Source organism: Physella acuta, unplaced genomic scaffold, assembly GCF_028476545.2.
Source record: "Physella acuta isolate Inbredline_101_S28 unplaced genomic scaffold, ASM2847654v3 ptg000108l, whole genome shotgun sequence".
Classification (NCBI taxonomy): domain Eukaryota; kingdom Metazoa; phylum Mollusca; class Gastropoda; family Physidae; genus Physella; species Physella acuta.
Genome location: NW_026731628.1, coordinates 140,001 through 154,920, shown reverse-complemented (window position 1 = coordinate 154,920; position 14,920 = coordinate 140,001). Strand labels below are relative to the sequence as shown.

The 14,920-nt window shown below is 35.2% G+C and overlaps 1 protein-coding gene across 2 annotated transcripts; it reads left to right on the top strand.

Annotated features, from left to right (window-relative positions):
- The first annotated feature begins 5 nt into the window (after positions 1-5).
- LOC131933942 (NADPH-dependent diflavin oxidoreductase 1) lies at positions 6-11,996 on the top strand. Of its 2 annotated transcripts, none has more exons than XM_059290420.1 (15): positions 6-173; positions 2,395-2,550; positions 2,885-2,962; positions 3,124-3,221; positions 4,084-4,182; positions 4,493-4,594; positions 4,717-4,950; positions 5,870-5,991; positions 6,261-6,481; positions 6,647-6,754; positions 7,181-7,379; positions 7,664-7,723; positions 8,033-8,142; positions 11,359-11,453; positions 11,711-11,996. In XM_059290420.1, exons 2-15 carry the CDS (start codon positions 2,410-2,412, stop codon positions 11,853-11,855), a joined length of 1,812 nt encoding a protein of 603 aa, XP_059146403.1. In that variant the 5' UTR covers positions 6-173; positions 2,395-2,409; the 3' UTR covers positions 11,856-11,996. The 2 variants fall into 2 exon arrangements, with proteins under 2 accessions (XP_059146403.1, XP_059146404.1); XM_059290421.1 differs by lacking the exon at positions 6-173 and adding an exon at positions 1,235-1,267.
- The last annotated feature ends 2,924 nt before the right edge of the window (positions 11,997-14,920 follow it).

Here is a 14,920-nt window from a genome sequence, read left to right as displayed (position 1 = left end):
GATTAACATAATAGAAATGAAAGTAGATCTTAGGTCTTGAAGCTAGATCTAGTCTAGAACTAAGTCTCAGTGACTAGCTAGCTAGCTAACTAGCTAGACTTAGAATCTAGATCTAGATAGATCTAGAGTCCTTAGTAAGAGACTAACACTAATCACTAAGTACTAAGTTACAAGTAAGTATTAAGTAAATAAAGTTTACTTTTAGTAAAGAAAGTCACAGGTCACCAGATTTTCTTCCAGGCCCCCCCCCCCCCCCCCCCCCCCCTCCCCAAATTTTAAGTGCTTCGCTGGAGAAAAAAGTCTGTAAGTTAGAAACACTAACAGCTAACACAGTACACTGCAGGTCACAGTCATAGTGTGACTAATGACTAAAGTGACAACTAAACTAAAAGTCAAACAACTAGTAACTAGATCTAATCAAGATTAAGATTTAGATCTAGAATCTAAGTCTTTTAAAAGTTTGTCTTCAAATTGTCTTGGTTTGGGTCTTTTTGACTTGTCATTTTTACTTTCTCGTATATACGAAGTATAGAGAAAGTATTGTAATCGTGCACAAAAATAACATGAAATTTTGACAGTTTTCACCTTTTTACTCCTCAGTCCTTCATCACATCTGGAGTATAGAGGACTTATTTTAATCAGGCAAAAATTATTAATACAAATATATAAACATTTTGGCGTTTTATGCGTTATCGAGTCGTAAAAACTGGACTTTGCACTTCTGTCCGTATGTCTGTGTGTGTGTGTGTGTGTGTGTGTGTGTGTCTGTGTGTAAACACGATAACATGAGTACCGTTACAGCTAGGTTGGTGAAATTTCATATATAAGTATTTTATCAAAATCGTAGATCCTGATCAACTTTTGAGCGATTTCCGATAACAGGAAGTGGTAATTTTTCTAGTTTGAATTGTTAAAAAGCCTATAACTTGAGTACTATTTCAGATAGATAACTGAAATTTGTAAGTAACAGGTCTAATTTAATTCTCTACCTTCTGTCGAATTTTGAGTAATTTCCTTTGATTGAAAGTACTAATTTACGCTATTTCCGATTTCTCAAAAACGAATGTAAATTTATAAAGTACTAATAATATTCCGCACTATTATGCACGTTTTATTAGGCGTTCACAGGTGTGCAATTCTGTTTCTACGAGATTTTATTCTAATTTATAAAGTAATAATAATATTCTGCACTATTATGCACATTTTATTTGGCGTTCACAGGTGTGCAATTTTTTTTTCTACGAGAGTTTATTCTATTTTAAAAAGTGTAAGTATTTAAAATGGATTAAAATTCATGTCTATATCCCGAGTTCCCATCCCCTGTTTTTTAATAAAAGAATATTCGAGAAAGTTTAGGGGAGATCGCTCCCGGTTTATTTTACAATTAGCATTTGCTTAGGCCAAGGCTACGACACGTGGTGAAGTCTAGTGACTAGATCTCTAGATAGATCTAGGACCAGATCTATCCAAACCCCCCCCCCCCCACACAAAAATTAGTCCTTACCTGTCCTAGATCTAGATTCTAGTTTAGAAGCAGAATGTTATAAATATTACATTAATGGGTTAGTACGGTCAGAGGCGTAAGCGAGGGGGCGGGGAGAGTGTGGACCACACCATTTATGGGGGTGACACCAAGGCAAAAAATAGCAAAATATATACAGAAAAATGATAATTTCACTTAATTAAATGATTAATTTGAGTGAATTAAATAGTCTTTTAAGAGCAAAAGTGGGCAAATCCCAACACTGGTGGAGGGGGGAATGGGACACCATGACGTAAACCTGCTAATGATGAAGAAAACATGCAATATCCAGCTGAATTTATAACTGAATATAATTACAAATTGTTAGTATTATCTGAGTACAGTTTAAAGCATTCACTGTGAGACAGGGGGGGGGGGGGTGGAAGCTACATCAACTGTTGCAATATAAATGCCAGAGGAAAACAGTTTGGGTGAGAATTGTAACAAGCTATTATTTGTTAATCCATGTGTGGGGGGGGGGGAAACATTAAATACATCAGGCAGAAAAAAAAAATTTGAATACATATACACATGCATATACACATACTTACAAGTGTAGTATATGGAATATATATATATATTTATTTATTTTTCCTTACGGGGGGGGGGGGGGGGGGGGTGTGACTCCATCAGGTGCCGCACCGGGTGATACCCGACCTCGCTATGCCACTGGTTACGGTTAGTAGGCCTAGGCCTTAATTATTTAATACTTAATAATAAGGCCTATTGATTATTATTAATTATTTCTAATGCATTAGAGGCCTAATATTAACACTATGCTTACAATACAGTGTCAGTGCAGGTTATGATTTTGGAACTTAATTAAAAGGAATTCATTGAATTAACACAGTTCATGCATAAACTTTTATTAGGTTTAAAAAGTAAGCATGACATTAAAAAAACAAAAGCTGTTAGTACTGTATGGTAGCCAGACAGGAACAGCTCATGATGTTGCAGACAGAATTGTTAGAGAAGCAAAAAGGAGACATTTTTCTGCATTGGCAGTTGACATGGATACCTACCAAGTGGTAAATAAGTAACTTAGTAACAGAGTTTCTTCCAGGCATCTCTTTTTTTTCCCCCGAACGAAATGAAATTTATATTGAAAACATATACTTTTACTAGTGTCCCCCCCCCTCCCCAAATATCATGTATCCCTAGAGAAAACAGTCTGGAGGAAAAACTGACTAGTAAGCTGATCACAACACAGCATACTTTGTCAATAATTATTCATATATTTATGCAATTTTCAAGATTTATATTATGTAATTGTAAGAACCTCACTAAATGTATTTTTTAAAAAGTCATATGTTTATAGTTAATATATATTTCTAGCTGAAATTCATGTATAATTTTTTTCAGCACAATCTTATCAATGAAAAACTGGTTGTGTTTGTTTGTTCTACAACTGGTCAAGGTGACCCACCAGATAACATGAGAGTGAGCTATCTTTTGTTTCTTACATTCCGTCTTGTGCATTTACACTACATTTAAACACATTTTTAAATATTTAGAATCTAATATTTTTAGCAATATTTAATTGTAAAATATATTCAATGTGTGATGCACAAGCTGGTTAATTTTTGAACATTTTCATTTAGCTCTTCTGGAAATTTCTTCTAAGGAAAGACTTACCCTCAACATCTTTAAACCAACTGCAATTCGCTGTCTTAGGACTGGGTGACTCGTCCTACTTAAAGTACGTTTGAACTTGTTTTAAGCCAAACATGTGCACATATATTTTTATATTTTCTGATAAATTGAATATTTACAGCTACAAATTCAGGTAAAGGTATAATGTTGTGGTCTGCTTGTATAGGTATAATGTTGTGATTTTACATGTTACGGTGTAGTGTTGTGATTCTACTTGTACAGGTATGATGTTGTGATTCTACTTGTACAGGTATAATGTTGTGATTCTACTTGTACAGGTATAATGTTGTGATTCTACTTGTACAGTTATAATGTTGTGATTCTACTTGTACAGGTATAATGTTGTGATTCTACTTGTACAGGTATAATGTTGTGATTCTACTTGTACTTTACATGTTATTGTGTAGTGTTGTGATTCTACTTGTACAGGTATAATGTTGTGATTCTACTTGTACAGGTATAATGTTGTGATTCTACTTGTACAGGTATAATGTTGTGATTCTACTTGTACAGTTATAATGTTGTGATTCTACTTGTACAGGTATAATGTTGTGATTCTACTTGTACAGGTATAATGTTGTGATTCTACTTGTACAGGTATAATGTTGTGATTCTACTTGTACAGTTATAATGTTGTGATTCTACTTGTACAGGTATAATGTTGTGATTCTACTTGTACAGGTATAATGTTGTGATTCTACTTGTATAGGTATAATGTTTTGATTCTACTTGTACAGGTATAAGTATAATGCGATTCTACTTGTACAGGTATAATGTTGTGATTCTACTTGTACTGGTATAATGTTGTGATTCAACTTGTACTGGTATAATGTTGTGATTCTACTTGTACAGGTATAATGTTGTGATTCTACTTGTACAGGTATAATGTTGTGATTCTACTTGTACAGGTATAATGTTGTTGGCAAACGCTTACAGAAAAGAATTGAACAACTTGGTGGTCACCCCTTTCATTCTCTAGGCTTGGCAGATGATCAGCATGACCTTGGGTAACATTGGCTTGTAACATTGCTATTTCTTTGTTTTTAACAAATACAAAAAACATTTATCTGGCCTCTAACTCTAAGTAAATTGTTTTTTAATTTTTAAATTTATTAAAGCAAACAAAGAACAACAACTATTAGTTGTGATATTAGTCTTAAAATAACCAAGTTTTGGTGAGATAAAGCTGACAATAAGCATGTTGTAGTTAACTGTCAGCTGTAAAGATTTAACGGTAACATTGTTACCCCCCCCCCCCCCCCAGCATAGATGCTGTAGTGACCCCATTAACAACTGATTACCCATTGTTACCCCCAGTGTAGATGCTGTAGTGACCCCATGGTTGAGTTCTCTGTGGGACACTCTGATCAAGATGTTTCCTCTTCCTGCTGGTCTTGATGTCATACCTAGTGATATATGGTCAGTCTTTTTCACTTCATAGAATCTTGTTTGTTTAATTTCTCTTTGAAAATATTATACAATTAATTTTATGATAATGTTTTATTTTATAATTTATTAACAGCAACTCCTGTAATTTTCAGCCCACCACCCAAATACAAAGTGAAGTTTATTGAGTCCAGTGTTGCAGCAAGTAGGGCTACCACAGACAGTACACACATGTCACATACAGAGGAAGGCCACCAATCATCAGATAAAAAAGTTGGACCACTCTGTCCATTTCATGCACGTCTTATATCTAACAGCAGGATTACAGCCCCTGATCACTTTCAAGATGTCCGCCTAATCAAGCTTGATATAAGAGGGTCAAACATTAGGTTTGTATTAGCTCATTTCACTTGTTTCTTGAATTGTTTGAAATGATATTTATAATTCATGCACATAGATCTCTAAAATGGTCAATAGCTGTTTATTTGAGAAGGTTTATCCAAAGACATCAACCTGTTTTTATCAAGTTATTGCCCTTCTATTATAATGATCATAATTTATATTTATCAATTCTTAAAACGTTTGACACAAAGTGTATCCAATAAATGAAAAAAATACTTCTCAAGTTTAAAAGGCTGATCTTTTTAATTGCATGCAATGTTTTTACAATTTGTTGACATGGCTTCACCTATTTTGTTGTACTTTATAATTTTGATAAGAATGTTGTCAACTTTTTAAACTAAAGTCCATCGCCCAGATCAACGACCCCTATCTTATTATTATTACATTGATCTGACCCCTAAAGTATGAGCATAAGATTGATCTGACCCCTAAAGTATGAGCATAAGGTTGTCTGACCCCTAAAGTATGAGTATAAGATTGATCTGACCCCTAAAGTATGAGCAGACAATTGATCTGACCCCTAAAGTATGAGCATAAGATTGATCTGACTCCTAAAGTATGAGCATGAGATTGATCTGACCCCTAAAGTATGAGCATAAGGTTGTCTGATCCCTAAAGTATGAGCAGACAATTGATCTGACCCCTAAAGTATGAGCATAAGGTTGTCTGATCCCTAAAGTATGAGCATAAGATTGATCTGACCCCTAAAGTATGAGCAGACAATTGATCTGACCCCTAAAGTATGAGCATAAGGTTGTCTGACCCCTAAAGTATAAGCATAAGATTGATCTGACCCCTAAAGTATGAGCATGAGATTGATCTGACCCTTAAAGTATGAGCATAAGATTGATCTGACCCCTAAAGTATGAGCATAAGGTTGATCTGACCCTGTGAATGTTTTTTTAGCTATGTTCCTGGTGATGTGATGATGGTTAAACCACAAAACTTGCCCAGTACTGTGGACTCAATGTTGGCAGTTTTAGGACAGGATCCTGATAGAGTTTTTGTTTTACAACAAAATGACCCAGGTAAATCACATGTCTATTTAAACATCCATAAGAAATTGTTAGCATAGTCAGCACATTTTCTGTTTCTGTTATTGGAAAGCTTATTTGGATTCATTTTATCTTCAGAAATAAAATAAAAAAATAAAACAGTTTTAAACTTTTGTCCATTTAAAAGAAAATGTTTTTTTTAGAAAATAATTAAGAAGTCATTATTTTATATAATTGTTGTATGTTAAAAGTAGATATTCCACCCTGATTAAGTTATATAAATTTTATCTGCTCCACCACAGATGTTGCCTTGCCACCATGTTTCCCTGAGCCATGTTCAGTCAAGTGGTTGTTGACGAACTACTTAGATTTTAACTCTGTACCCAGGAGATCTTTCTTTGAGCTGTTGAAATACCACACACAAGATGAACTGGAGAAAGAAAAGCTGGAAGAGTTTTGTTCCCCCCAGGGGCAGGAGGAGCTTTACTCATACTGCAACAGGGTCAAGAGGACAATACTAGAGGTCATCTCTCTAGAAATATGTTGTCAATAAGAGTTTGAGAGATTTTTATTTAATTCCACTCTACTTGTGCAAGTAGTTTTAAATAAATGTTTTTAAATAACATTAATTTTAAAATGCCCTTTTTCTATGATGAATATAACTATAAAAGAACATTTGTTTACTAAGGTTCTCCAAGATTTTTCTAAAACAAGTGCCTCAGTTCCATTTGAATATTTGTTTGACATCATCCCACCACTGCAACCTCGAGCTTTCTCTATAGCATCATCACCCAAGGTAGGTCAACAATTTACACCTGTCATCACCCAAGGTAGGTCAACAATTTACTCCTGTCATCAGAAAAGGTAGGTCAACAATTTACACCTGTCATCACCCAAGGTAGGTCAACAATTTACACCTGTCATCAGCCAAGGTAGGTCAACAATTTACACCTGTTGTCAGCCAAGGTAGGTATACAATTTACACCTGTCATCAGCCAAGGTAGGTCAACAATTTACACCTGTCATCAGCCAAGGTAGGTCAACAATTTACACCTGTCATCAGCCAAGTTAAGCCAATAATTTACACCTGTCATCACCCAAGGTAAGTCAACCATAGCTTGTGTTATACAAGACACCATCTGTAAGGTGTGAGTAGATCCATAGCTTGTGTTATATAAGACACTATGACCAGCAACAAATGACTCTATAACTATTTGGTCAGGCCCACAGAGATGAGCTGCATATCCTGATGGCTGTGGTCAGGTACCAGACTAAGCTGCACCTGCCACGACGTGGTGTATGTTCTACGTGGTTGTCCAGTCTTGACCCAGCTGATGATGTCACGGTGCCCGTATGGGTCAAACCAGGGACAATCAGATTTCCCTCTGATGTTGATGTGCCAGTCATTATGGTTGGACCAGGTGGGTTGTATAGCATTTGTTCTGTAGTCACTAAATGTTGGACTAATTACAATAGTGTACAGTGTCGCTGAAATATTAAGCTTGTTCTAACTTGAAAATATATGTTGAATTCATTGTATGGACATCAACATGGACCCAAACCCCTCTCCCCCTGAAGTTAACACTTATCCACTAAAATCTTTTTTTTGGATAACCTCCTTGTGGATATCATAAATGGATAATCCCTTAGTGTTCAAACTTTAATAGCCGTAAAGAAAAATATTCTGTTATTTTCCTACAACCAGGTACAGGACTTGCCCCCTTTAGAAGTTTGATACATGACAGATGTGGACAAAGTCTAGGCAGTAAGTTCTTTAGTTCATCACATCCCTGTTCAAGCTTTAGATGAGCTGTCTAATTTTGAATTATATTATTTTACCTCTCTGGTATTTTCATTACATTTTTAGCATGTAATTACTCTTTTTTAAATCTATAAAGTCTTTTTGATTTGTAAATTGAAAATTAATTTTTAATTGATTGACAAATAAACATAGATTCTAGCAGCAAACTTCTAGGAATAAAAAATGTTTATAAATCACACACTGCTGTATTTATAAATGTTTGAGAAGATCTATGCATTCAGCTTATGTTAATTATTGTTCAATTTCTTTCAGGTTTGACATTATTTTTTGGCTGTCGCAGTAGATCCAAGGACTTTTACTGTATTGATGAGTTCAAGGACACAAAGATTTTACAAGTGTTTACAGCATTTTCTAGAGACCAGGTAGTCTAGAGATTTCTCTTCATTCTTAATTGTAAGATATGACGTAGCAACATGTTATGTGCCACATGGCTTCTTTAATTTCAACTTTTGTTTCTGGATTACTTTTTAAACCTTTGTCCACATGAGAACAATCTGTTAGGCGCCATTGGTTGTTTTTGTAGTTTTCTCTCCTAGCTGGGTTGAACTATGTTGTACTATTCATTCTGGAACAAATGTTTTACAATTCTGTTGTTAAATTTGTTGTATCTAATGTAACCTTTCAAACAGGGGTGACACCAAGGCAAAAAATAGCAAATTATATAGAGAAAAACTTGAGGGGGGGGGGGGGGGGGGGTGCAAATCGAAAGTTTGAGGGGGGGGATGCAAATCGAAAGTTTGAGGGGGGGTGCAAATCGAAAATTTGCAAGTTTGTCCCCGGGAAGGGTCGCTGCGCCTCTGGGGGGGGGGGGGGTGACACCATTAAGTGCCGCACTGGGTGACACCCGACCTCACTACGCCACTGCTTTCAAATGTCTGTTTTATCATACAGCTAAGTTTGTACTATAAATAAAGTTTTTCTTTCAACAGGCTAACAAAGTTTATGTCATGTGTTATGAAAGTTTTCTTTCAACAGGCTAACAAAGTTTATGTCATGTGTTATGAAAGTTTTCTTTCAACAGGCTAACAAAGTTTATGTCATGTGTTATGAAAGTTTTCTTTCAACAGGCTAACAAAGTTTATGTCATGTGTTATGACAGTTTATCTTTCAACAGGCTAACAAAGTTTATGTCAAGCTTATGAAAGTTTTTCTTTCAACAGGCTAATAAAGTTTATGTCCTGGTTATGACAGTTTATCTTTCAACAGGCTAACAAAGTTTATGTCAAGCTTATGAAAGTTTTTCTTTCAACAGGCTAACAGAGTTTATGTTATGGATTATGAAAGTTTTTCTTTCAACAGGCTAACAAAGTTACTGTTATGGGTTATGACAGTTTATCTTTCAACAGGCTAACAAAGTTTATGTCCTGGTTATGACAGTTTTTCTTTCAACAGGCTAACAGAGTTTATGTTATGGATTATGAAAGTTTTTCTTTCAACAGGCTAACAAAGTTTATGTCCTGGTTATGACAGTTTTTCTTTCAACAGGCTAACAAAGTTTATGTCAAGCTTATGAAAGTTTTTCTTTCAACAGGCTGACAAAGTTTATGTCAAGCTTATGAAAGTTTTTCTTTCAACAGGCTAACAAAGTTACTGTTATGGGTTATGAAAGTTTTTCTTTCAACAGGCTAACAAAGTTTATGTCAAGCTTATGAAAGTTTTTCTTTCAACAGGCTGACAAAGTTTATGTCAAGCTTATGAAAGTTTTTCTTTCAACAGGCTAACAAAGTTTATGTCAAGCTTATGAAAGTTTTTCTTTCAACAGGCTAACAAAGTTTATGTCCTGGTTATGACAGTTTTTCTTTCAACAGGCTAACAAAGTTTATGTCCTGGTTATGACAGTTTTTCTTTCAACAGGCTAACAAAGTTTATGTCAAGCTTATGAAAGTTTTTCTTTCAACAGGCTGACAAAGTTTATGTCAAGCTTATGAAAGTTTTTCTTTCAACAGGCTAACAAAGTTACTGTTATGGGTTATGAAAGTTTTTCTTTCAACAGGCTAACAAAGTTTATGTCAAGCTTATGAAAGTTTTTCTTTCAACAGGCTGACAAAGTTTATGTCAAGCTTATGAAAGTTTTTCTTTCAACAGGCTAACAAAGTTTATGTCAAGCTTATGAAAGTTTTTCTTTCAACAGGCTAACAAAGTTTATGTCTTGGGTTATGAAAGTTTTTCTTTCAACAGGCTAACAAAGTTTATGTCAAGCTTATGAAAGTTTTTCTTTCAACAGGCTAACAAAGTTTATGTCTTGGGTTTTGAAAGTTTTTCTTTCAACAGGCTAACAAAGTTTATGTCTTGGGTTATGAAAGTTTTTCTTTCAACAGGCTAACAAAGTTACTGTTATGGGTTATGAAAGTTTTTCTTTCAACAGGCTAACAAAGTTTATGTCAAGCTTATGAAAGTTTTTCTTTCAACAGGCTAACAAAGTTTATGTCTTGGGTTATGAAAGTTTTTCTTTCAACAGGCTAACAAAGTTTATGTCAAGCTTATGAAAGTTTTTCTTTCAACAGGCTAACAAAGTTTATGTCTTGGGTTATGAAAGTTTTTCTTTCAACAGGCTAACAAAGTTTATGTCTTGGGTTATGAAAGTTTTTCTTTCAACAGGCTAACAAAGTTTATGTCAAGCTTATGAAAGTTTTTCTTTCAACAGGCTAACAAAGTTTATGTCTTGGGTTATGAATGTTTTTCTTTCAACAGGCTAACAAAGTTTATGTTATGGGTTATGACAGTTTTTCTTTCAACAGGCTAACAAAGTTTATGTCAAGCTTATGAAAGTTTTTCTTTCAACAGGCTAACAAAGTTTATGTCTTGGGTTATGAAAGTTTTTCTTTCAACAGGCTAACAAAGTTTATGTCTTGGGTTATGAAAGTTTTTCTTTCAACAGGCTAACAAAGTTTATGTTATGGGTTATGACAGTTTTTCTTTCAACAGGCTAACAAAGTTTATGTCAAGCTTATGAAAGTTTTTCTTTCAACAGGCTAACAAAGTTTATGTCTTGGGTTATGAAAGTTTTTCTTTCAACAGGCTAACAAAGTTTATGTCTTGGGTTATGAAAGTTTTTCTTTCAACAGGCTAACAAAGTTTATGTCAAGCTTATGAAAGTTTTTCTTTCAACAGGCTAACAAAGTTTATGTCAAGCTTATGAAAGTTTTTCTTTCAACAGGCTAACAAAGTTTATGTCTTGGGTTATGACAGTTTTTCTTTCAACAGGCTAACAAAGTTTATGTCTTGGGTTATGAAAGTTTTTCTTTCAACAGGCTAACAAAGTTTATGTCTTGGGTTATGACAGTTTTTCTTTCAACAGGCTAACAAAGTTTATGTCTTGGGTTATGAAAGTTTTTCTTTCAACAGGCTAACAAAGTTTATGTCAAGCTTATGACAGTTTTTCTTTCAACAGGCTAACAAAGTTTATGTCTTGGGTTATGAAAGTTTTTCTTTCAACAGGCTAACAAAGTTTATGTCAAGCTTATGAAAGTTTTTCTTTCAACAGGCTAACAAAGTTTATGTCTTGGGTTATGACAGTTTTTCTTTCAACAGGCTAACAAAGTGTATGCTATGGGTTATGAAAGTTTTTCTTTCAACAGGCTAACAAAGTTTATGCCCAGCATATAATGGCACAACAAGGGGAGATGATCTGGTCCTTGATCAATGACAAGAGAGCAGCATTTTTTATTGCTGGGTGTGTACAATTTTATATGATAAATAAACCTTCTAAAGTTTGATACTTCAAACATATTTCTAATAAGTTCAATAAGGTATTAAGCTATTTACTTTTATTTTAAAAATCAAGGGGAATAACTCTTCAATAGTTTAAAGAAATAATTTGTTTTCTGTTTTTTTTTTTTTAATAAAATAAATACATAACCTTTACAATGAAAAATGTTAAAAAAAACCCACACAAGGCTGTTGTTTACCTAAAAAAAAATCTTGTTGCAGAAATGCTAAATCAATGCCAGATGATGTGAAGGACACACTGTGTGACATCATCAGCCAACATGGGGGGATGAGCAGAGACCAGTCAGTTTTATACCTTCAAGATCTGGAGAGGAAGAAAAGATTTCAGGTGGAGGCCTGGTCATAGTCTTCTTTTAAGTGATGGATTCTTTGTGTGATTGGTTCTTTTTGTGATGGATTCTTTTTGTGGTTGGTTCTTTGTGTCGTTGATACTATAGTAGTCAAGTTTATGTGATGACTGAAAAAAATTTAAGTAGTATCACTTAAAGAGTGTTTTTGTCTTTGTATTACCCACTAAGTCACAGTGACAGATAAAATGAATCCTGAATTGTATGGAAGTGACAATAAAATCACCTTGAATGAAACTAGATGAGAGTGGACAATGGCTATGGAAGCTTGATGTATGGCAGTGGAATTTGAGTTCAAAGTTGATATCTATAGTCTTCCTCTTCCAAACACATGACTTAATGATGGGCGGGGTTTGTATTCACGGGTAATGGTCACAGAGGAAACGGGATATGTATAGGACATCAGTAACCAACAGAATGTGATCTCTAGACTGACAAGAGCTGCTGTTCCTTAGTAAGTCGTCTTCACTAGACATCTGATCACATGATACACCATTCTCATGGCACTGTCGGATTTAATCAAGCTTAATTCAGCAAACAAAAACACCTTATTCATTGTACATATACTGTTTTGGTAAATATTCTTGTCTCTAAAGCTGTGACGTCATTGAACTGATCCTAGACTGCAGCCGTTTTATTTAAAGGTAAGCTGAACGCATTGACTGCCAGTGGACACATCTAGGCCTAGATAAAACAGATAAAGTTATTTCCGTTGCCTAACCTTGAACCTGCACTAGTTACGACATGTCTTATCGTCAAGATCACCTGATTATAAGATTTGTTAGTAAACAAATGAATATGTTTTTGTCATTACAACAACTACAAACTAATTGCCCATTTTACCGTTAGTTCAAATTTGGCATAATAAAAGGGGTCGGCGTGGTCGAGTCGGTAAAGCTCATGGTTGCTAAACCGAAAAGTCTCGAGTTCGAACCCTCGGGCTGATGAGGCTCCGTTAGCTGGAGACAGCCACTCTTCTAGGAGAGACAACTCCAAAATTAAACAACTGCTGCCTTGTAGTTTGTTCTTGGTTGGACAAAGGCTATGGAAGCAAATCCAAAAAGAAAAGCAGGCTGAAATCGGAGTCAATGGCCTCAATGGCGCATAACCAGTTGACACGTAACGCTTAATTGTGTTGGAGGCGTGGTCGAGTCGGCAAAAAAAAAAAGCTCATGGTTGATAAATTCGAACAAATTCTCGATCCCCTGGCAGATAAATCTCGATCCCCTTCAACACTAATAAATTAAGAACGAAGAAGAAGAAGAAAGAAGAAGGCCTAATAAAGAATCTAGCTGTCCCGGCTAATTTAAGAATCTGCTTATAAATACGACTTGTATCCTCATATCTTCAGTGTAGTAAAATATTAATGAAAATCCCAAATAACTGCCTGAGAAAGTTGTTCTTGATCAGACACGTTTACTTCCTGCTAGAGAGGACATTCCAGAGAGAAGCTAACGTGGCTGGGTAATGCTGCAAAAACATGGGAAACACTACAAACAACAGTCAAGTTGCGTCATGGGACAGTAGAAATGGGCAACCCACGTGACGACACAGCTATTTGAAATATACAAAGACGATACAATTGTGGCAGAAAAAAAGGTTATGTCACCTGTCACGGGGGTGAACGTGGTGTATGACCAAAACCACAAAAGAAAACGACCAAATAGCAGACCATTGCTCAGATGGATTGATGACCAGTGTTTCTTCTAGACTTTTTTCTCCGGGGGGGGGGGGGGGGACGACTTGATATTACTGGGGAGGGGGGGGGGCGGACAACATTTTCCGGGGGGGGGGAGGGGGCGGACACTGGTAAAATTATATGATTTCTATATAAAATCCATTTCGTTCCCGGGGTTGGGTACTGTAAGGATACGGGGTTAGATGGACGGAGACATAATGTAAACAGCGGATGTAGATATCCTTAAGAGGACTAACAATGCATTGTGAAAGAAAAGCACCTCTTTGCTGAGTGCTAAACTAGATGTGAAGGAGGCGAGCAAGTAAAATATTAGGTGTTAACACAACGTAAGATTGGCCGTCGTTAAAATATTGGGTGTTAACACAACGTAAGACTGGCCGTCGTTAAAATATTAGGTGTTAACACAACGTAAGATTGGCCGTCGTTAAAATATTAGGTGTTAACACAACGTAAGATTGGCCGTCGTTAAAATATTAGGTGTTAACACAACGTAAGATTGGCCGTCGTTAAAATATTAGGTGTTAACACAACGTAAGATTGGCCGTCGTTAATGACATTACGAAGTTTGTAGCTTTCACTCCTGAGATCTCTCACATGTTTTATGGACCGATGCTTTTATTGAAGAAAGCGAATTTGTTTTATTTTCCTTCATCTCAGCCTATTTAAAAGCGTATTGTTATAAAGGTTTTTCCCGCTCCCATTTATGCGCACGTCATTAGCTACTGGTATCAAAATATTAGTAGTTTTGTATCAATGTATCTAGGCTGGTATCAAAATATCATAAGTCATGTATCAAAATATAAGTAGTTTGGTATCAAATATCAGTTGTTTGGTATCAAAATATCACAAGTCAGGTATCAAAATATCAGTTGTTTGGTATCAAATATCAGTTGTTTGGTATCAAAATATCAGTTCAAGTTGTTTGGTATCAAAATATCAGTTGTTTGGTATCAAAATATCACAAGTCAGGTATCAAAATATCAGTTGTTTGGTATCAAATATCAGTTGTTTGGTATCAAAATATCAGTTGTTTTGTATCAAATATCAGTTGTTTGGTATCAAAATATCAGTTGTTTGGTATCAAAATATCAGTTGTTTGGTATCAAAATATCAGTTGTTTGATATCAACATATCATTAGTTTGAAAGAATTGAAAGCCAACAGGTTAAATGGGACTCGAGTGCTGCCTATGGCAAGATGAACATTGAGCGATCACAGGTGTTTATTTTCTGACTACTGGCCGTTTAGCTCTTAATTCATTTTAATTATTAAAATGACATTACTAAGATTTCTTTTACTAATAAGTTTAATTGTTTATTTTTTTTTTAAAAGTTTAAAAAATAATAAGCACAACTTCACGTGATTA